The sequence below is a fragment of the Lytechinus variegatus genome, chromosome 10 (assembly GCF_018143015.1).
Source record: "Lytechinus variegatus isolate NC3 chromosome 10, Lvar_3.0, whole genome shotgun sequence".
In the NCBI taxonomy this organism is placed as follows: domain Eukaryota; kingdom Metazoa; phylum Echinodermata; class Echinoidea; order Temnopleuroida; family Toxopneustidae; genus Lytechinus; species Lytechinus variegatus.
In genome coordinates, this window is record NC_054749.1 from 16,326,231 (window position 1) to 16,349,366 (window position 23,136).

The 23,136-nt window shown below is 34.6% G+C and overlaps 1 protein-coding gene across 1 annotated transcript in view; it reads right to left on the minus strand.

Annotated features, from left to right (window-relative positions):
• The window catches only part of LOC121422636, a 176,514-nt gene that overhangs the window by 77,025 nt on the left and 76,353 nt on the right, over window positions 1-23,136 (minus strand). Inside the window, exons 43-58 of the mRNA XM_041617797.1 lie at window positions 22,618-22,734; window positions 22,114-22,230; window positions 21,840-21,950; window positions 20,790-20,906; window positions 20,508-20,618; window positions 18,146-18,262; window positions 17,862-17,972; window positions 16,255-16,435; window positions 15,499-15,755; window positions 13,955-14,094; window positions 12,349-12,520; window positions 10,847-11,185; window positions 9,545-9,655; window positions 4,797-4,907; window positions 4,181-4,540; window positions 3,152-3,511 (exon numbers count right to left, since the gene is read on the minus strand). Coding sequence (XP_041473731.1) covers window positions 3,152-3,511; window positions 4,181-4,540; window positions 4,797-4,907; window positions 9,545-9,655; window positions 10,847-11,185; window positions 12,349-12,520; window positions 13,955-14,094; window positions 15,499-15,755; window positions 16,255-16,435; window positions 17,862-17,972; window positions 18,146-18,262; window positions 20,508-20,618; window positions 20,790-20,906; window positions 21,840-21,950; window positions 22,114-22,230; window positions 22,618-22,734 — 2,832 coding nt within the window. The remainder of the gene's footprint in view (window positions 1-3,151; window positions 3,512-4,180; window positions 4,541-4,796; window positions 4,908-9,544; window positions 9,656-10,846; window positions 11,186-12,348; window positions 12,521-13,954; window positions 14,095-15,498; window positions 15,756-16,254; window positions 16,436-17,861; window positions 17,973-18,145; window positions 18,263-20,507; window positions 20,619-20,789; window positions 20,907-21,839; window positions 21,951-22,113; window positions 22,231-22,617; window positions 22,735-23,136) is intronic.

A 23,136-nucleotide genomic window follows, 5' to 3' on the forward strand; every position in this document is an offset into this window, starting at 1 on the left:
TCTTGATGAGAATAAAATATATTTGTATCGTCAGCAAATAAGACAAATGACAAAATAGAGGAGGTTTTTATAATATCATTAATATAGAGTAAAAATAAAAGAGGACCTAAAATCGAACCCTGTGGAACACCACATTGAACTAAAAAAGAATCAGAGTCATTATTATTAAAAGTGACATATTGCCTTCGATTATTCAAGTAATCTTTGAACCATAAGAGAGATTGGCCTCGTATTCCATAATGATTGAATTTGGAGAGTAAAATATCGTGGTTAAGAGTATCAAATGCTTTACTTAAATCACAAAAAATACCAATTACGTGTTCTTTATTTGCTATGGCATTACTTATTTTGTCATAAATTTGAAGTAAAGCCGAGTCTGTTGAATAATATTTCCTAAAACCATATTGATTCGAATTTAGAATATTGTGTTTGTTGATAAATTTGTAAAGTCTTGTGTATACTATTTTTGCTAGAATTTTTGATATTGTTGGAAGTAAAGAGATGGGACGGTAATTACTTATTTCGCGAGGATTGTCTTTCTTAAAAATTGGATTGACTTTAGCTATCTTAAATAAATCTGGGAAAACGCCTTGAGATAAGGAGTTATTAAATATGTGAGCCAAGGGGCTAGCAAGAGGGTGAATTATTTGCTTAAGTAAAAACATACTGATGCCATCAGACCCAGAAGATCTAGAACTATGAAGGGTACGGGCAATGTTGACAATTTCAGAAGGGTTCGTTGGGGTTAGAAAAAGAGACTCCTGATTTGGATCTGACAGATAAACTGTAAAATGTGCATTGGGAGTATTTATTTTATTTGCTAATTCGGGTCCGATATTTGTAAAAAAAGAATTGAATGAGTTTGCATAAAGACTGGGATGAAGTATTTTAGATCCATTAAGAGTAATGTTATCATTAGGTGGGGGGTGGGTTTTTGTACCCAAGACTTCTTTAATAATTTTCTAAGTCATATTTGTATTACCACTGGCATTATTTATTTTGTTAGTATAGTGCAATTTTCGGGATATTCGAATCAATTTAGTTAGTTTATTACGATATATTTTATATGTTTTTAAGGAATTATCAGTTGGATTGCGCAAATGGGACTTATAGAGTCAATTGCGTGTCTGTATTGACTTCAGTAGACCTTTTGTTATCCAAGGATTTTGGGGTTTATTACGTTTGGTTTTAGCTTTACCTAAAGGGATATTTTTTTCATAATAATGTTTTAATTTATTATTAAAGTGATTGTAGGCAATATTGGGATTTACTTCATCGTAAACGTCTTCCCAATCTTCTAAAAATAAATCTTGCTTTGATAGTTCTATATTTTGTTTAGATTCTTTACGATAAAAATATTCTTTTTTTGATTTTGGGTAAGATGTAAGAGTTTACATTTACAAGTTAAAAATATAGGTAGGTGGTCCGAAACTTCAGAACAGAGGATCCCTCCGATAGCTTTGCTATTATGGATGTTCGAAAAAATGTTATCAATCTGAGTTGATGAATTTAAATTAATTCTGGTGGGTTTATTAATGATAGAAAGGAAGCCAAATGAGTACATCAATTTCATGAAATTAGTTGCATTATTATTATCGATTGATGGCAAGAAGTTAATATTAAAATCACCGAGTAGAAAAATATGTTTGTTTTCATCCCCTATTTTATAAAGAAATTGTTCTAATTCATCATGAAAGAGGTCTGTATTTGAATTAGGGGGTCTATAAACCAATCCTATGATGTTTTTGGAACTAGTATTTTTGATTTCTATGAACAAAGACTCTGCATGAGATAATTTTGCATCAGAATGAACTGTGAATTTAAGATTATGTGAAATATAAAAGGCAACACCACCACCTCTTCTTTCTTTACGGTCAGTCCTTATTAAATTATAATTAGGTAGATTAAAAATATCTGGGGAATTTTCATGTAACCATGTTTCGGTTAAGCCAATTACGGAAAAGGGAAAGTTGTTTAATGAGTGTAAGAGGTTAACTAAATATTCAAAGTTTTTATTTATACTTCGTATGTTTGCATGAAAAAGTGAAATATTTTCTGAAGTATTATTAAATTTGTTATTAAATTCTTGGGGAGTGTAATATTTGCTATCTTGCTAATTCTCAATAATGATGTCCGGGGTAAAGGTATGTGACTCAGACAGGGGGGTGTGAAAATGTAAAGTACCGGAGGTTTGGAGAGAGGTAAACTGCAAGTGTGCAAGTGGTGCAGGTGATTGTGTGTGTGCGTGAAGGTGTGTTCATGTTTGAAAGTGGTGCTCGTGTATCAGCAATTGGAACATAATATACAAGTACAAAATGAATAAGACCCATCTTGGTCAATGATGAATAGGCAGAAGAGCAAAGCCCGACCACCAAAAAAATACAATAAAACAATTTCAGCAGCAATACTTAGAATTAACAAAGGGGGAATCGAGACAAGACATAATTAACAAACAGAGCTTAAATTCAGCTATATCGAACATTTGATTATTTACAGTGGTTTCTATCAGTAAAAAGAAAAATTCTGTTTTGAAAGCACATGAATTGGTATGCTTGAGAGATGAATATCAAGAAAAATGAAAAGAAGGGAAAAAAGCAAACATGATGTCAGATCCATTAGCCAGAAACGATTAAGTTTCTCACATCTTAGAAAAACAAAATACTGCTAAGACAGTCATAAAACGAACATAAAAGTTTGTTTAAGTTTGCGATCATTTAGGGTAACTGTAGTAAATGTTGAAGTATATCATTTTGTATATCATTTTGTAAGTAATAATGATTTGTTTTTTCCACTTGTGTCTCTCTGTCCATGCCTTCCATTGAAATTAATTCCCACTCTGCATTTTACTTCTTTTCATATGGTACAATTTGACAGGTTACCAAATCTTACATTATGTTTATTTCATTAAATTGATGCACATAATTGAGGCTTGATAGCTTAATCAGAAGAGCTGTGGTCTCAAAATCCAGTGACCTAGGTTAGTAGCATTTATCCCCTTTACCAGGTCCCTTTGAGAGGACCTTTAGCCTTCAGTCCTTTCATTACTTGCTTACAAGCAATAGCAATCAGGTAAAAATTAATCAACATCCCCGTCACCTCTACAATAATGATAATAAAACAATACTTCAAACTAAATTGAAATTATAAGTACCTGAGACTTCCAGTGCTCTTAGAGCAATAACAAAACCAGCAGATCTGAAAGTGTAGTCAGTGTGAAATGTAACCCAGGAGAGTGTTCTGGTGAGGAAGATTGGCTCGCGGTTGCTGTCAGGAGCCAAGATGATCCTAATTATACTCTCATTTTCATCTGGGTTATGCCCTACTCCAAAGACCAGGGTGTCGAAGACGGGCTCAATATCCAAGAAAATGAAGTTGAATCCAGTTCCATAGCCCTCCGGAGCAGTGATCAACCAGGTTTGATCAAACAGATTGGGATACAGATTGGGGTAGTCAGGAGAGAGCAGGAAGAAAGTCATATCTTGCGCGAGAAAGATGTCACCTTCTCCATCAACTGTAAATTATAAACATTTTCCTTCAAATATCTTTGTGTTAAAAGCAGGCCGATTGATACACCAAATTATCACTGTCACACTTAACTGGGGGAAAAAAAGCTTTAGTTATTGTTAAATACCTCTCAGTTTATGTTGTGAAAAGAAATTTAATTTTGGTAAATCTGGTTGTTGTTGGGAGTGGAAGAATCTTTAGCTTTATTTCAAATATTCATGATTTGAAAATATAAGGTACAGTAAAATAATGGGTGCAGTCAATTTATAGGTCACTGCCATACCACTAATATATTGCCACACCTCAAAGATTCAAATTCTTAAACTTTCCAATACTATTCAGATTATTAACCTCTGTGTCATCGAACATTGACCCTGTGAGGAAAAAATGATTTCCGTTGATCATGGCAAACATGAGCAAAAGTATGCAATTGTTAGTGGTTCTTTAGTAGTTTTGATGTCAAATTGGTAAATTTATCCTACAAATACATTTTTTAATTCATATCCTCCCAACAATAACAATTTGCACATGTATCAATACAACATAGTAAGGAATCAAAATAGTGATATGCACTTTGGGGATCTACCAAAACTAAAGATAGGATTAAATGACAGATGGGTAACCAAGAAACACACCCGCTTTACCTCCTGCAAACACTTATGGTGGGTGGAGTTACCTGATTTATTGCAGCTGGACAAATTAATCTGGTTGACTATCACACGATTGTTGCCCTCTTCGCCTTGGAAACCTTCAAACAATAGCCATCCAGACCCAGGGACAGAGAGATCAACTAGACCAAACATCTCTTGGTCAAAGCCAACGTCACCCTTGAAATCAGATAGAAGTTCTTTCTGACGGGTATCTTGTTGAATAAAACTGACCACAATTTCTCCATCCAAAGCAGAAAGCAGATAAGTGAAGGTGAAACAAAGGGTCTTGTCATCGTCATCATCTGACCGGCTGAGCAAGGGGCTGATGAGACCAGTATACTTGATGGGTGAATTTGCACAATAGGACAGCTCTAAACTGGAATCACCTTTAGAAATGTTAAAATTAAAGCAAAGAAATAATGAACTTGGAACTTTTTCCAAGTAGGGAGCAGTTAGTTAAACACAAATATTGAGTATCTTATCAAACATCTAAAACTTTGACTACCACAACAGGAACCGATGAAAAATAGTTACAATTCTCGATCATTTTGCCTATCAAGACCAATTTGGCTTTGTGTTAAAAAAATAATTTGCAGCATTTAATATGGGCAATGAACTTTGATTATCATTATCAAAACTCACCGAGATGCCAATCACAGTTATCACGGGGATTTTCCACTTGTTCCCATCCACATTGGACATCTTCAAATCTGCACTGCATCTCGGGAACATCATGGTAGTATCTTGAAATATCTGGAAATGCAGCAAAATATTAAATTAAATATTGAATAATCAATCAGAAATTGCTATAATGCAAAATGCATTTCTTGTTATTCAAATTAATAGGCACAAGTAATGCACAACATATGTTTGTTTCAGTAAGTACATACTTTAGCAATGATGGAAATGTTACAGCATCTTTCAAGCAATGTCCATTGATAGATATTTAACTCATTGCCTACTTGACCCGGTTGGTCCCTCTACAAAGCCTATGTGAACAAACAGAATTCAGCAGCCAGCAAGTTAAATATGAGGATTTACGATGAAAAGGTACCTGCAGGATTTCTGCTTAAAATGGACAGTGTTTGAACAGAAAATGTGATAACGTATTCCATTATGGATTTATGAAAGCATTTGGGCGATTCCATGCTAGAAAAATCAGCCATTTTTACAACATTTCTCAACATGCTGTCAAAACGAACGAAGAACTTCAATTTGCTTTGTGGTAATATTAAAGTACTACTGGGTAGACATGCAAGAAACTGACAACCAACAAAAATATGTTGTCCAGAGGTGAATTAGAGCTAAGAATGTTGCATGTCGTACGGGACATTTCTGCATCCCATACCACACAACATTTTCACCTGTAATGTACCCATAATCAAGTTTTTTTGTGTTGGCTATTATTTTTTATACATGACTACCCACTATAGCTTTAGCATTGACAAAAAATAATATTTTATTGCTCAAGCATTTGGCTAGGAAACTAGAAATTGTCAAATTGTCCCGTACGACACTGACGTATGTAATCACCCATTTGTAAAATTAGCAATACCTTTTAAAGTGCTGAATAATTGAAGAATCATAGAAAAGGGTCATACAGTATCTCATTTGAATACAATCAATTGAACATGAAGGCTTAATGCCCTAAATATTACTTGGAAGAGTCCCCCCCCCCTTACTTTCTTTTTCAACATATCATAGATGATGAAAATTAAAGGTTATTATTAAACACCATTGAAGGGATGATTGTCAAGCCCAGCAGAAACTATATAGTATACAATCTTTTTGTAATCTGAGTTTGGAAAACTTGTAATACCAGTTGATATTTTAACTTTCCAACCAGTAAAATCATCATAGGCGGCAGAAGCAGGGGGGGGGGATAGATCCTTCCAAAATGTGAGGTGGGGGGGACGTTCTCCCCCCCTAAATTTTCAGTTGATAACCTTTTTTTTTGCTTGTCAATTTTGTTTCCTGCGTCCCCCCTAAATTCTGGTGGACCCCCTTACAATGTCTCTTGTCCCCCCTAAAATTTAGGTTGATGACCATTTTTTTTTTTGCATGTCAAATTTGTTAACATGTGTCCATCACAAAATTTCAGGTAAACCCCCCTAATTTTTTTGGCTTCCGCCGCCAATGAAAATCATCAGTCCAAATAGGGCTATTATTGATCAGTGATTGGTTCTAAATGTTTTACTTTATATCTCCAACCTGTTAAAAATGTCATTGAAGAGCATGGGTTTCGGTACGTAAATGTATGCTGACGATATACAAGAGTATAAAGAATAAAGAATTCAACATAAATGAGGCAGATGTGACTCTCAGTCGACTATCTGATTGTTTGAAGGATATCCAGAATTGGTTGCAAATCAATAAACTTCACCTTAATCGTGAGAAAACGGACTTCATCATTTTTTTGTCACCAATGCATTATCATACTCTTCAAAACGCCTCTTTAAGCATTGATGAACATACCTTATCTCCATCAGACTATTTGTATTTCTGATTGTGTTCTAGATACACGTATGACAATGTAAGATCAAAATACGAGTGTGTCTAAGTCAGTTAACTATCACCTTCAAAATATTAATAGAATCAGAAAGTTTTTTGATAATGACACATGTCATACTGCTGTTAGGTCGCTGGTTACATCTAGATTAAATTGTATAAAGGTGTCACCTCTCATAACCTAGATCGTCTACAGAAATTACAGAATAAAGCAGCAAGGGTCATTTACTGTCAACCATCCTATACAGAGACAACCACCCTGATAAGAGAATTACACTGGCTGAAAGTAACAAATTGAATTACAATGTAAGCATAAGTCTCTGACTATCACATTAAAAAGCTCCATCATAGCTGTCAGACCTCCTAACAGTTTGCCAATCAATGTACAACACTTGGTCATCATCACATATCCCTCTTCACATCCCCCCGGACATTCCAATCAGTAGGTTTCTGTGTTTGCTCCAAAATATTGGAATAGATTACCCCCAAAACTTAGACAGTGTCCTTCTATTGATGCTTAAATCTCATTTGTTTTAATATATTGCAAGATGTGTTTCATTTTGTGTAGTTTTATTTTTAAGTTTTTACCGATTGTATATATTTGTTTTGTCACTTGTACAGCACTTTGTAGCTTTTGAAAAAGTGCTTAATGAGAAGCAATTATTACTATTCATTATTACCACAAGGATGAAAGCCAAGCAGAATATTGGTTTTTAGTATACCTAGTATCATTCTGATTTTCAAGTGTGACGACTTTACTTATTTGAACTTTGAAAGTTGATGTAAAGTTCATTTTTGGATCGAACGGTGTGCGACAGACTCAGGAGACTAAAGTATGGAGATAAATTATGCAGACTTTAGAGAATGTTGTATCATCTTATAAATGATTGATAGTTTTGATACAACTGGACATGAGTGAAAGAATACAAACTACAGTCCGACATTTCTTATCCGGCCTCCCCTTATCAGGACGCACACTTGCCAAGATTTTGATTTTGTTTTTCAATCTAGTACGTGGGGAAATGAGATTTCTATCTAAACTCGAATTCCTAAGCAAACTCACTTTGATTACATACATTTTCCAATATAGTCTACCTACAACCACATTATTTTTTATGAAAATATCTTACCCATATCACCAAAAAACTGAGATAATTTTACAGTAAATCAGGGTGCATCACAACCACTTTATCACATTCTCTTTTTTTCCGGGAAAACACAACACATGTCTCACTGACAGACAGTGCCATCTATCATGTTTGAGCCTACAGTCATACCAATGGCTGATTTTTCGAAGCTCCAATGCTCATCGCGATGATCCCATTTTAAAACATAGTTTCATTGAGTCATTCTCTTTCTTTCAAGGTATGCTCGATGTATACCTTAATCATTTCAGCAGGAACATTATCCAAGAGCTTTGATAACTAATCGATTTCATTTCTGTAAAACATGCCTATAATTTGCACTAACACGGCAGTGAAACTGTCTGTGTACGCCCACTACAATAGATTACATGTAGCTACCATAGGGGAGGCAGCTGGGTGTATTTGATATTGGGTCTGGATAATTCCCATATTCCGGGCTGGTACTGGTCCCAACGTGTCCGGATATGAGAAGTTGGACTGTATTCCATTTATAAACCCTAACAGAATTAGGGGACCATCATGCCCCCCCATGCTTGGAACGATAATTCCAGGTGGGTGTTTCATAAAGCTATTCATAAAGTAATGAATGACTTTACGCACGACTGGAACATGTTCTCAGGTCATATCTCAATTACATAGGGATATCACATAGCACAAGAAAGGATCACCAGTTGTGCGTAAAGTCATTTGTATCTTACGAACAGCTTTATGATACACCCACCTGAACAGACAAAGATAGCACCACAAAATTTAATGAATTTCTATTTGAAGACTTTTGCAACTTTTGAGACCATTTTAGTAACATACAGATATAGTGTCTTGACAACAAAAGACCTTTTATGAGCCAATGTAATGCCGAAAATAGCTCATTTTTATACTTTGTGTACAAAGTCAATGGAAGATGAAATTAATAAAAAGGTGACTACTTTTCATTCTAATTGGTCTGCCTAACTAATTTAGGATTAAATTTTGTTGTTAAAGAAAAAATAGATGAAACCAAGAAAAACATAAGAAATTCTATCAAAAAACACATTTCTTAGGAAAATTTGGGCTTTAACAATTTCTTTCGTGAAAACCTCTGAACAAGAATACAGAGATGACATCTGGAAAAAAATAATTTCTTTAGTGCAAATGGGTGATAAAAATGCAAAATGTTTTTTATCAACAAATTTGCATTTTTCCTTCAAAAATTTCCTTCAAAATATTTGAAAATTTATTACATTCAATTTTTAATACTTGCTTGTAGTTTATTTTGAAAGGAATATGACTGCCAAATTATGACCCGCTTACTTGATTGGCAGCCAAGATCAGAAGGGGGGAGGGTCATCATGACCCCAGTTATCAATACATCTCAAATAGCCCAGTCCTTTTAGGGTTAACCCAAGGGGGGGGCATAAAACTGTTTGTATAAAGTTAAGAGTGACTTTAAGAACGACTGGTGATCCTTTCTTGTGGTAAATGATATTCACTATTAATTGTTCATTGGTGATTATTTAGAGCCTAGGAAATGTTAACCAGTTGTTCTTTAAGTCGCTCTTTTTACTTACGAATAGGTTCATGAAATACCCTGTTGTAATCTGTTGTACCATCTTATAAATGATTGAAAATTTTTGAAAACGAGCAATGTCTGAAGGACAGAATTCAAATTATTTCATATCCCTTCTCATCTAGGCCTACAAGCATTTCTAGGAGATGGGTATATAATTGCAGCATATTTGATTAGCTTAATATTCTTACCATGGCAGTCAGTGAAAGGTCTTTCTTCCAAGCAGGTGCAAGAGTAACCAGAGTCAAAATCATCACAAATATTTGAATCACCACACGGTCCATTCATACACGAAACTGAAGCTGAAAGAAATTAATAATCAAAATTGTAATGAAATGCTTTCCTCAATTACCAACAATTATACAACTAGATCAAATGGATCATTTCAGAAAAAAGTGACCACCAGTATAATTACATGACTGGTATTACATGCATGCTGATTTTCATAACAATCAGTGATTAAAGCTGAAGTCCATCCTTACATCGAGTCGTTTTTGATAAACGCAGAAAAAAAGATATGTATTAAGGCAGGTTTGGCAAAAAATCCTCTTTGACAAGAAAAGAGATGTGGATTTTTCAATATTTAATTTGGTGAAACTGCATTCAAATTCCATGCAACATAAATAAAGAAATATTGAGGGTTCAAAATGACTGAATTATTTTGATATTGTGAAATCATTTTCAATTCATAATTAAATGTCATTTTACATAATATATATCCCATGATATATGGAAGAGCTGCTTGAATGTGACCATACAAAACAAAAATTTAAGTGAGGTCGATTCTTGACTATACACAGATGAAATAAATTACTCAATTGACAGATATAAAATATGATAGGGACGATATCTTTCTAAAATGTCTTTGGATCTGACCTCCCCACTATATTTCAAGTTAATTTTAGGTCCATTTTATTTTTTATTCCCACATGTATGTATGAACAGGCACTGCTCAGCCACGTATCATATATAGATTCACAAGATATTATCTCATCTCAGGTAATAATGAACATTTAAGAATATATCTGAGTTAAAAACTTTTCTCCAAATATGAACTTCATTTTAAATTAAATTCATTAATAAATCAAATACAAAAAAAGTAGAGATAAAATGGACCTCAAACTACTGCCTCAGCCCAACAAGGTCTTTATTTATAATGACTATTTGAAGATTTGATGGAGAGTAAGGACAAAAATGTCATGTTATGGCAATTTCATTGCTTGTCTTATTTATTTTTTTACTCAGGTATGTATTTATTCATAAGTATGGTGGCTCCATCAGTAATTGTTGTCCTTGGAGACCCTGCAACAAAAGTTTAAAAAAATACAAACATAATTGTTAATAAATGAAAAGCATACAATGTGAAGTTATGATAAACTGATATGAAGAGAATATAAAACTACACAAGTGGCCATTTTAGAGAAAATTAACCAAAATTAATCAGCTAATCATAATTCAAACAACACCTCGCATGTAATGAGGTAAAACCTAACCTAGCATAGAAGTTGCCTCAACAGTAGCCCTGAAACCATTTTCTTCATAGACTGGCACTGCATCAGATGAATACTTGAACCAGATACTCTGTCCCTGGATGTGGTAGAATTGAGCAATGGATGTATCCGAGTCCGCAATGATTGTAGACCCATCAGTGGCGTCCTCACCAAGGCCGATGATCAGTCGATCAAATACCCTCTCCAGATTGAAGTACTCAAATGTGATATTCAAGGTAGGTGCACCAGAGGTTGTTACGTACCACGTCTTTTCAGGTTCATTGAATAGGATTCCTCCAATCTCCACAGAGTCCCAAAGATTTAGAACAATAGATGTTACATCTGCCATTTTGAAAAAAAGAAAAGATCGAAGAACAGGTGTCGGGTTACTATGATGAATGATTACATCCATGGAAATGACCATCACTGGATATATTAAACAAATATGTTACAGAAAAAAATTATACACTTTGTGGTGCATAAATAGGAGATACATTTCTTATTAGATATCATGTGCACCAAGTCCTATTTACTTTTTATGATACCTTTTGCTTGCATTTGTAGGAGCTGCTCACATGTGAAATCACAAGATTTGAAATAATAAAAATTGCATTAAGTACTGTACAAGCTGTTATTTTCGCTTACAGAATTGTTTTGCGAATTGCGGGGTCCCTTACATTTGCACGATCGGAAGATGTACGAAACTATGCTCCTCAAACTACCTGAGCTGATGTGTCTTTTGTAGATAAATATGTCCATGTAAAAATAGTTACAAAATGTGGAAAAAAGTGGCTTGAATTTCACTTTTTGTACCTTTAGATCTGAAAATTTATCATGTCACAGTTTGATCTGTAAGAGTAATCTTTTAAAGATGTGTTTTGTTAGATTCTCTTTTTAAAAAGTTTTCAGAGCAAAAAATTTGAATTTTGTGAACTGAATCTTACACCTATAAAAGCATTTGTCATGTGATTTATGAATATTAATGAGTATGCAAATAGCTGCCAATACGTGTGTGCATATAGCGAATCAGATGACAATAAAATCATATTATTTCATGGAAAATACATTTTAATATTACAGTGAGTGAATAAATATTGAGAGAATTATGTGGGAAAATAGTTTAGACTCTGATTGATTTTGTTTGAGAAAAAAAGTGAAATTCTAGCTGTTTGAATCACTAACAGTACTTTCTAAATCTTATTTTTTGTATATCTCAATTTTTTCACAACACAGGATGTTTTCAATGGCAAAGCTTTGCTGTTGGAGATATTGGCACTGACTAATAAATGTGTTAATATTTTCGCGTGTTGTTGAATTCACGGCCGATCAGCAATTTGCAAAATCCGCAACAATAACAGCTTACACAGTACTTTTAAAATTGACACCCAGATGGACAATCCTTTGACACTCTGTGGTTTGGCATCTGTGACTCTTGAACTGTCCTTTTCTCACACAGACACTTTCACATGGAGACCTAATTCTGTTAAGATGATTAACATAACTACCTCCTCCCATTTCCTCTGGTTCTGCGCTTTTGATGAAGTCCAAGTATTCAAATGCTCGGGTGTATACCCCAGGATAGTTTTCCTTTCCACAGCCATATCCAAAGCTAGTGATCCCTATCAGATACATCCGACCAGTTTCATCTTCACACTGTAGAGGGCCCCCGGTATCCCCCTGTGAAATTAAGAATAGTTCAAAATAACATATAAGACAAATGTTGCTTATTCCAGGAGTTTTTGAAAGGGAACACTAAAAGCAATGTTAAGCTGATCCATGGAACTTACACTGCTTTGGTTAACAGGAGGAATAGACTTAGACCAAACAGTTCAATTCCAGCTACCTGCAGATCAACACCTAGCAGCTGGGACTATCCTGTATTTTTTGCAATTTTTATTTTCGGTATCTCCTTTTCCCGATCTAAAGCTTAATATGCATTTAAAATAGCACGAAGAAGAGCCATACTAAAGCTTTTTGCTGTGCACTCTTCGGAGTATAACATACAAATGAATGGAAGCAAACACGACAAAAGAATATAATAAATATAAATAGTGAGCACCGACTGGCTGCCCCCAGTCTGATGGAAAAAAAATCAGAATAGAGCAAGTGTGCGCACGAAATCATTTTGGTTGCACAGTATAGGGTCTGTAAATCTAATGTAAGATGCTTCTAGCATCTGCAAATGATTAGCACTTCTTGCTCTGCTGACCACAGTAAACTAAAAGGGGCTGAAATGCTCAGTACAGGAAAAGTTAGCCAACAAGTGTTGGGCAATCGCTGAACTATTGTTAGTGCCCATACCTGAGATTTCAGTGGTACATTTGCATTGGCGTGCAGGTGGTTGCACAATCAGAAATTTGATGTTTGCGGATCTGTGTACATGCAGATCCATGATGTTTCAATCTGTCACCTAGTTGCTGTGCATTTAGTATGGTAGCTCATAATTACTGTTGAATACTTGATTACCTATCATGAATTTCAAGATGGTGATTACCAACTTCATGAATTTGTCATCTCATTCACTATTCATTTTATAATTTTAGTCACAGATTTTGGGACTTTCGGTATGGAGGTTCAAATTGTTGGTCGTAAATTTCAGGACTTTTGTGCAATCATCAAATTGGGGCCATAACTTGACAATTTTGTGAAATTGGCAACCATCAGTTGAAAATTCAAAGCAGCAAGTAATGTGACCCATTATAGATCAGGGCCACTAGAATTTAGCAATGCAGAACCCACCTTTTTTTAAATGATGCCTGATTTTTACATTATTCATATTATTTTTTAATAATTAAACCTTTTCCAGATCTAGTGAGGTAATTTATACAGCTGTTACAGGAATGTGAACTAATGTGAAGTGAAACTGCTTTCCAATTGCACTTTTTCCCATGAACATAATAGTAAGATTGTTATTTCTCAAAACGGTTCACAACTTCGCATCAGTTTCATTTGTCAGAATTATAATCTTTGAAGTCAGAATCTGTCACCCAACAACTTCAAAGTTCCGTAATATCTGTTTTGATTGTCAAAATTATTTTTGCCACAAGTCAGGTCAAAATCTGGGGGAAAAATAAGTTTACTGAGAGAGAATAAGTGAAAGGAGTTGTATACCTGACATGTATCCATGTCCCCTGAGACACGACCAGCACAGATCATACCAGAAGTGATATTTCTATCTTGGTAGAAGCTTTCACACTCCTCCTGACTAAACAGTTCGACTTCAGCCTCTTGCATGGTGTCCGATATGTGTCCTAATATGGTTTCCATATAACAATAAAAAACAATTCTTCTTTCAAAATATAAAATGGCATCACTGACGGAGATATTGTTCTGTTTTTTTTATGACCTGAAGAGTAATAGCAATATTAATTGATGATAATAATACAATAACAATGATAATGAAAATAATAATAACAACAAAAACAATTCTAAAAAATAGTACAATAATTTGTAATAGTAATGCTAATTATTAAAAAAAAGTAATTGAAATGAAATTATGATTGTGATGATTACACTTACAAACCAAATGATATGTACAGTGACAAACTTTATCCTAAGGCATGGAATGTAGTGTTGAAGTCTGGCATTGCAAACCAAAATGATAAACAGATCAATATCAAAGACAAATATGGACCTTTTGCTTTAATAATCAAGATTTCTTTTTTATATTATATAATTTCAGTGTGGAAGAAAAACTGAGCAGATAAGAATGGCCAGCAGGGGTCTCATAATCCAAAAAGCTACATTACAAACTTAGACACCATTCTCACTCCTGTCCTAAAACTAGTTTAATGTGCAATGAGAACGGTCGAGGCGGTCTTGGAAGCGACCTTCCAAAGTCCAAACAGGCTCAGAAAACCACCTCACAATGTAGTTTTGAAGATAGATTTGCCTCAGTAAACTGGTTTTAGCGTGAGGACACAACCGTTCTTCGGGAAGCAATCTTTCCACATTTTGAGCATGCTACTCCACACACTGTGTTTAGAATGTCTACGCTGTGGTTTCAAATTTCACGCAAAACATGTCACCCCTCCATCGAGAGCGTTCCCATAGCAACAATGTCGCTTTACATGAAATGGTTTTGAAAACCACTTTTGGCTGATCAAATGGGAACACTAGCAAAGTGATCTTCCAAACTAGTTTCCTGAACCTATTTCCAGTAAACTGGTTTTAGAATGTATAATGAGAACCGTGTCTTAGAAACCAAGTTGATATTCTATCAGGGGAGGCACTTGGATATTTTGATAGGAGGGGGGATTAACGGTGACATCATTCTTTAAAAAAAGGTCAACACCTCTGGTAGTCTCTATAGTGTTCAACAAAATGATATATAATTACATGTATGTCTTTGGAAGCAAAATCAACTTCAATCTTACAAAGAATAAACAACCATTTTAATTCAAAATAATGATAATAATAATAATATATTACAATAAAATGAAAAAGTTAATAAAATTAATGATGATAATGACAACAATCATAAAACAGTTAAGTGTGTCAATAATTATGAAATTGCATATGACTCAATGTGCATATTGTTAAGAGGCAAAATAACTAAGTCTGAAATGCTACCTGATCAACATTTAGAAATAGATTTGATATGATCAGTGCAAATGTGATGCCCAATACAAAATGATTGACTAACATCATCTTACCTTCGCTCGTTAGCCCCCAACCAGACACATAACACTTTGTGTAGTTCGATGGATCTTCTTTCTCAGATAAACATATTGGTCTTGTGTAATTGTTGTCAAATTCAAGGGGATCATCAAAGAAAATCAGAGCAATGTCATTCGTAATTAACTCGCCGTCATATTCTGGATGGATGATAGTCTGCACCTCAACTTCCAAGTGAAACGCAGAAGGGATTGACAGCTTCAAGTCACCAAGTACAGCAGTTTCAAATTTATCCCTGAAAAATTGGCAAAAATATATCAGAGAACAGATATTTCTATTTACTTATGGAATTAATTTTCGAAATACGGGGGTAGCCCAGCCCCCTCCCATTAATAATGAGGAAGACATAAAGGAAAAATATAACAAAACGATCATTAAATTACATTCCATGCAGGCATAGCTAGGTCTCTGCTGATGGTTCGTTTATTATCAGTAGACATTTCTAGAGTATGGTACATGTGGGCACTCAAAGAATATAAAATAAGCTTAAGGATATATTATCTAACCAATGGTGAGAAAATATGCAAGGCACATGTAGATCTGCATGCTTTAATTTCATGTAATATATAAAAATTCTTTAATTCTTTATATAATAAGAGAGAACAACCATGACTAGGCCATGCCTAGTCCAAGTAGGTATGAGGCAGGACAGAAAAAAAATATTTAAAAGAGAAACAAAGACAAGTACATTTAACAAATTGGGATTTGGGATAACTTTAAAAATATGCACTTACACACAGTGGGCTGCTGTGACCGCGACTTCTCTGCTGATGACCACGGCTGCGCATCGGTGATTATTATCGCTGTCCCGTAAAGAAATCATCCACGGCCAATCCCCCCATTGGGAATACCTTCCACCAATGATTCTCGGGCTGGTTGAAGGGCTTGCTGGTCGATAGCCGCATTCTACGTGGTCTGATTTCATACGAGAATGGGTGAAAATCAAGAAATACATTCATTCCTTGATATATTACTTCGATATAACATGCATCAACTTTGTATACACAATTTTCGTTTCTTGTGTGTTTCCATGGGATTTTTCACTGTCTACGATACCCCTGCCACTCCTCCATGCCAACATAAGTAGCGCATCTAATTTTGTCTGAAGGAGAGCAGCAATAGACATTTCTACTTTGATCGATGAACAGGCTTCGTCCTACAACATCGTTGGAGTAAACTAAACTAAACAAACATCGCCAGAACGTGAGTGCACTCTGAATTGAACGTTGAAGTCTGCTATACTGGTATCACGTACCGTCTAGCAGCATCTATGTGATCTGCGCGCGGGCCCTGTTCCCATATCCGTTTGGCCTTGCTGGCCTCTGCCTTGGTCGTCTGAGTTGCATACATGTAGTTCGCGCGATCCATAGATGCACAGGAGGATCCTATCATCCTACAACCCGTTTTATATTAATTTGTTCGTATTCTCTTCCTACTTATCCCTCCTTACTTTTCCTCTTCTCAATTTCCGTCTTCATATCGCTTGTGTATTCTTTTCCCTTTACCAATTTAGTTATCTTGCTTTCCCATCTAGGCCTATGTGGTACTTGTAACCCAGGGAAAACCTCCCACATTCCTGTTTTTTTTTCAAAGAAAAACTTTTACAATTCAATTTTTCTCCACAAATTATATAACCAGTCCAAATACAGAATGCATTTCATACTGAAGTACCAAGTGTCCAACCCAGAAAAAAATATAGAAAAATCAAGCGAGCACAGCACTGAAATCTCATAAAAAATCTGATGTGAAATGACATTCGGCCTTTTTTTACAAAACAGTTATGCACCAGTCCTGCAGTGACATGCAAATGAGAGAGTCGATGATGTATATCGACCCCACTCACTATTTCTTTTGTTTTTTTGTTTGAAACACACAATATTTCATTTTTTCACCCTAGATTTGGCAACAATGACCAACTTGGACCTATATGTTAAAACAATGGTAACTGCATATTTTCAGGGAGGAATGAAAAGGCACATGACAATGAGGAAGAAACTGCCCCCGCCGTATTGCCATGCATGTTAGCTCATGCCAGCTTATACCAACAGTATATACAGTTCATAAAAAACAGAACCAAAGTAATGTGAATTTTCAACCTGAGACAATAAAACTATTCCTTAAAGCTTCATACACTGGTTATCAAGTATTGTCCACGAGATGGGTATCATCTTGCCTTACTAGGCTGAGGTCGAAATAACTTGGAGTCATTAAACTGGTGACGAATTGAAATATTACCGAAATGTTAATTACTAAAAATGTGGTGTAATGTCATTCTCGTTATCTTTAATTACTTTGAAAACAAAAGGGTATGCCAGAGGACATCATGAGCTGAAATACATACCATGTTCACACTTTTTCCCCTCGAATCCCTCTGCACAGATGCATTTATAGGCTGTATTTTGGTTCACACATGTCGCTCCATTCATGCAGAGATTATCAGAGGTGCAACGCTCTGAAAAACAAATTGCAAAATTTCCCTATTTGATACTATTATTCAATAATTCTGATATAGAAACACGTTGATAATGTATACAGGATCATGAATATAAAAAATGAAAGAATTCTGCAGAGAACGACTGAAAAAGGACCAAAAGTAGGATGAATATTCATTACCAGCATACATACCGTGTTCACAGTGTATTCCAAGGAATCCTGCGGGACAATCGCATTCATAGGTTCCATTTTGGTAGATACAAGTCGCTCCATTCATACAAGGGTTATCCGTCTCACATTCATTAGTTTCTAGACATAAACAAAACAATGAAGGGCGGTGTTAGAAAAACAGTATTAGGCAATTAAAAAAAACGATATACGTGTACAGATCTTTCTTTTTCAAATATATGCAATTCCATGCAATATCGACTTATTATTTTGATATTTAGAATATTAATACTTGCGAAACACCCCCTTTCTTCATACTTATTGTCAGCTTCAAAACAATATCATTCAATGCCGAGTTTAATGTATCAATTCCTCGAAGCATGTGGTACTCGGTGGAACCATTTGGCGTGCATTCACCAGCATATCAGCGGTTTCTTTACTTCATACACTGGTACAAATCTTTCGGAAAAGAACATATTTTTTTCAGCAATGGTTGCTAGGGTCATTGACTGGTATTAATCAGTGGCTGGCACTTGCAATCTATCATTCATTTTCTCCCGCCTGCATAGCAAAATCGAGATGTAGGAACCACAGTGGCCACGTCAACATTAAATCTTAATTAAAACTATTTTTTATATATCACATGGAACTGTAAAAACATATTCATTGATATTTCAACATAAGGAAAATCAATTGCAGCATAACACTCTTCATGATCTTCAGGCCACATAATCAAATCGAAAATAACTATTATCATTATGTTATATAAACATGACAAATTGCACCAAGTTAACATGACATTTTCGAGAGATAATAATGAAAATACAACTCTCTTTTCCATAAAGGTTGATATACTGGTTATCAACTATCGTCTACGAGATGGGTATCATGTCGTGTTACTAGGCTGAGTTCGAAGTAATTTGGGGTCATTAAACTAGTGAAAATTGAAATATAATATAAATGTTAGTTATATGCGGTGGCATATAATCCCGTTATCATTAACTACTTTAAAAAAAAAGGATATGCCAAAGATATAATGAGATGAAGTACATACCATTCTCACACTTTTTCCCCTCGTATCCCTCTGCACAGATGCATTTATAGGTAGTATTTTGGTTCACACATGTCGCTCCATTCATGCAGAGATTATCAGAGATGCAACGCTCTAAAAAATAAATTGCAAAATTTCCCTATTTGATACTATTATTCAATAATTTTGATATAGAAACACGTCGATAATATATACAGGATCATGAATAAAAAAATGACAGAATTCTGCAGAGAACGACTGAAAAGGACCAAAAATAGGATAAATATTCATTACCAGCATACATACCGTGGTCACAGTGTATTCCAAGGAATCCTGCGGGACAATTGCATTCATAGGTTCCATTTTGGTAGATACAAGTCGCTCCATTCATACAAGGGTTATCTGTCTGACATACATTAGTTTCTAGACATAAAAAAACATTGAAGGACGATATATTAAAAAAAACATAAGTACTATGCAATGTACCCCCAAAAAGCTGACATACATGTTCAGACCTTTGCTTTTTAAATACATGCAATTCCATGTAATTACGACTCAATATTTTGATATTTAAAAGAATATTGATTTCCACACACCCGCCATTTGAATATTTATGAAACACTCCCTTTCTTTATACTAATCGTCGGCTTCAAAACAATATAATTTGATGCTCAGTTTAATGTATCAATCCCTCGAAGCTTGTGGAAACATTTGGCATGCATTCACCAGAATATCAGCACTTTCTTTGCCTCATACGCAGGTACAAATCATTCGGAAAAGAACGTATTTGTTTCAGTAATGGTTGATAGGGTCATTGACTGGTATTGATCAGTGGCTGGCACTTTCAAGCTATCATTCATTTTTCCCGTCTGCATAGCAAAATCGAGATATAGGAACCACAGTGTCCACGTCAACATTAAATCTTAATTAAAACTATTTTTTAAATATCATATTGAACTGTAAAAAACATAATCATTGACATTTCAACAAGGGTAATCAATTGCAGCTGATTCTTCATGATCTTCAGGCCACATAATCAAATTGAAAATAACTTCTATCATTTGTTATATAAACAGAAAAAAATTCAACCAAGTTAAAATTAATTTTCGAGATAATCATGAAAATACAACTCTCTTTTCCATAAAGCTTCATATACTGGTTATCAACTATCATCTACGAGATGGGTATCATGTCGTGTTACTTGGCTAAGGTCGAAGTAATTTGGGGTCATTAAAATGGTGAAAATTGAAATATAATCTAAATGTTAGTTATATGCGGTGGCATATAATCCCGTTATCATTAACTACTTTGAAAACAAAGGGATATGCCAAAGATATAATGAAATGAAGTACATACCATTCTCACACTTTTTCCCCTCGTATCCCTCTGCACAGATGCATTTATAGGTAGTATTTTGGTTCACACATGTCGCTCCATTCATGCAGAGATTATCAGAGATGCAACGCTCTAAAAAATAAATTGCAAAATTTCCCTATTTGATACTATTATTCAATAATTTTGATATAGAAACACGTCGATAATATATACAGGATCATGAATAAAAAAATGACAGAATTCTGCAGAGAACGACTGAAAAGGACCAAAAATAGGATAAATATTCATTACCAGCATACATACCGTGGTCACAGTGTATTCCAAGGAATCCTGCGGGACAATTGCATTCATAGGTTCCATTTTGGTAGATACAAGTCGCTCCATTCATACAAGGGTTATCTGTCTCACATACATTAGTTTCTAAACATAAAAATCAATGAAGGACGATATATTAAAAAAAACATGAGTACTATGCAATGTACCCCCAAAAAGCTGACATACATGTTCAGACCTTTGCTTTTTAAATACATGCAATACCATGTAATTACGACTCAATATTTTGATATTTAAAAGAATATTGATTTCCACACACCCGCCATTTGAATATTTATGAAACACTCCCTTTCTTTATACTAATCGTCGGCTTCAAAACAATATAATTTGATGCTCAGTTTAATGTATCAATCCCTCGAAGCTTGTGGAACCATTTGGCATGCATTCACCAGAATATCAGCACTTTCTTTGCCTCATACGCAGGTACAAATCATTCGGAAAAGAACGTATTTGTTTCAGTAATGGTTGATAGGGTCATTGACTGGTATTGATCAGTGGCTGGCACTTTCAAGCTATCATTCATTTTTTCCCGTCTGCATAGCAAAATCGAGATATAGGAACCACAGTGGCCACGTCAACATTAAATCTTAATTAAAACTATTTTTTAAATATCATATTGAACTGTAAAAAACATAATCATTGACATTTCAACAAGGGTAATCAATTGCAGCTGATTCTTCATGATCTTCAGGCCACATAATCAAATTGAAAATAACTTCTATCATTTGTTATATAAACAGAAAAAAATTCAACCAAGTTAAAATTAATTTTCGAGATAATCATGAAAATACAACTCTCTTTTCCATAAAGCTTCATATACTGGTTATCAACTATCATCTACGAGATGGGTATCATGTCGTGTTACTTGGCTAAGGTCGAAGTAATTTGGGGTCATTAAAATGGTGAAAATTGAAATATAATCTAAATGTTAGTTATATGCGGTGGCATATAATCCCGTTATCATTAACTACTTTGAAAACAAAGGGATATGCCAAAGATATAATGAAATGAAGTACATACCATTTTCACACTTTTTCCCCTCGTATCCATCTGCACAGATGCATTTATAGGTAGTATTTTGGTTCACACATGTCGCTCCATTCATGCAAGGATTATCTGAAGTGCATCCCTCTGAAAAACGTAGTGAAAATCATTTACATTTGATACTTCTATTGAATAGTTCTAATGACTAAAATATCAAAATTAGACACAAATACATTTTTCATCAAAGAAAATTACATGAAACGACTAAAATTATACAAAAGAAAGATAAGATCTTTTGTTGCATCCATACCATGTTTACAATTCATTCCAACAAATCCCGGTGGACAGTCGCATTCATAGGTTCCCTGTTGGTTAATACAAGTTGCTCCATTCAGACACGGGTTATCCGTTTCGCATTCATCAGTATCTATGCAGAAAAAAAACAAATATTAATTATATTTTTTTTCTCCTCCATATTTTGTAAGAATATCACAACTTGCGAAACATTTTTAATCAGACGTTGATCATAAGCTTGACTTGGTCTTCCCTGGATACCATTTTCTGTTATATTAACGGTAAAAGAAAACGAACAAATATTTCACGAGATTTTTTTTTTAATCAAGCTTAATTGTCACTACATGTATAATATCATAGATCTAGATCTGATACATTGAGGTAAATTTGTCTTTGTGATACAATGATATCTTAGCTGAAAACATGTACTTATAGTAGTTATAAATTAATAGAAATAATAATAATTATTTGTATAATCATTATTATTATTATTATAACAATACTATAATGAGATACATACCATTTTCACAATCCATGCCTTCATAACCTTCTGTACAGGTACATTCATAAGTTCCATTCTGGTTTTTACAAGTTGCTCCATTTAAACAAGGGCTCTCAGGCACGCATTCATCTATATCTATACATAAAAACACAATAACAAAAACAATATTAAAAACACAGTTCACTCACATAACATCATGGTGTTTAGTCCTTATGCATTTCGAAGGATAGCGTTCAAAATTTTGCTCCTAGTCTTCAAGTCTCTCAATTACCAAAGTCTGAATTATATTGATAACATTCTAATTCATTGTTCTCAAGTCCGTAATACACAGGCGAATCAAGGGCCGAGGGGCCCAGCCCCTTAAAAACTATTTTAAAAACAGAAAAGGGCGAAGAATGAAAAAGGAAAAGAAGAGAAAAGAGATAAGAAAAAAGGAGAGGAAGACGAGGAATAAAATAAGATGAGGGGAAAACTTAAAATTATCTTTCATATCACTACAAAAAAAAATTGGTCGGATTTCGCGCTCGCATTGCATGT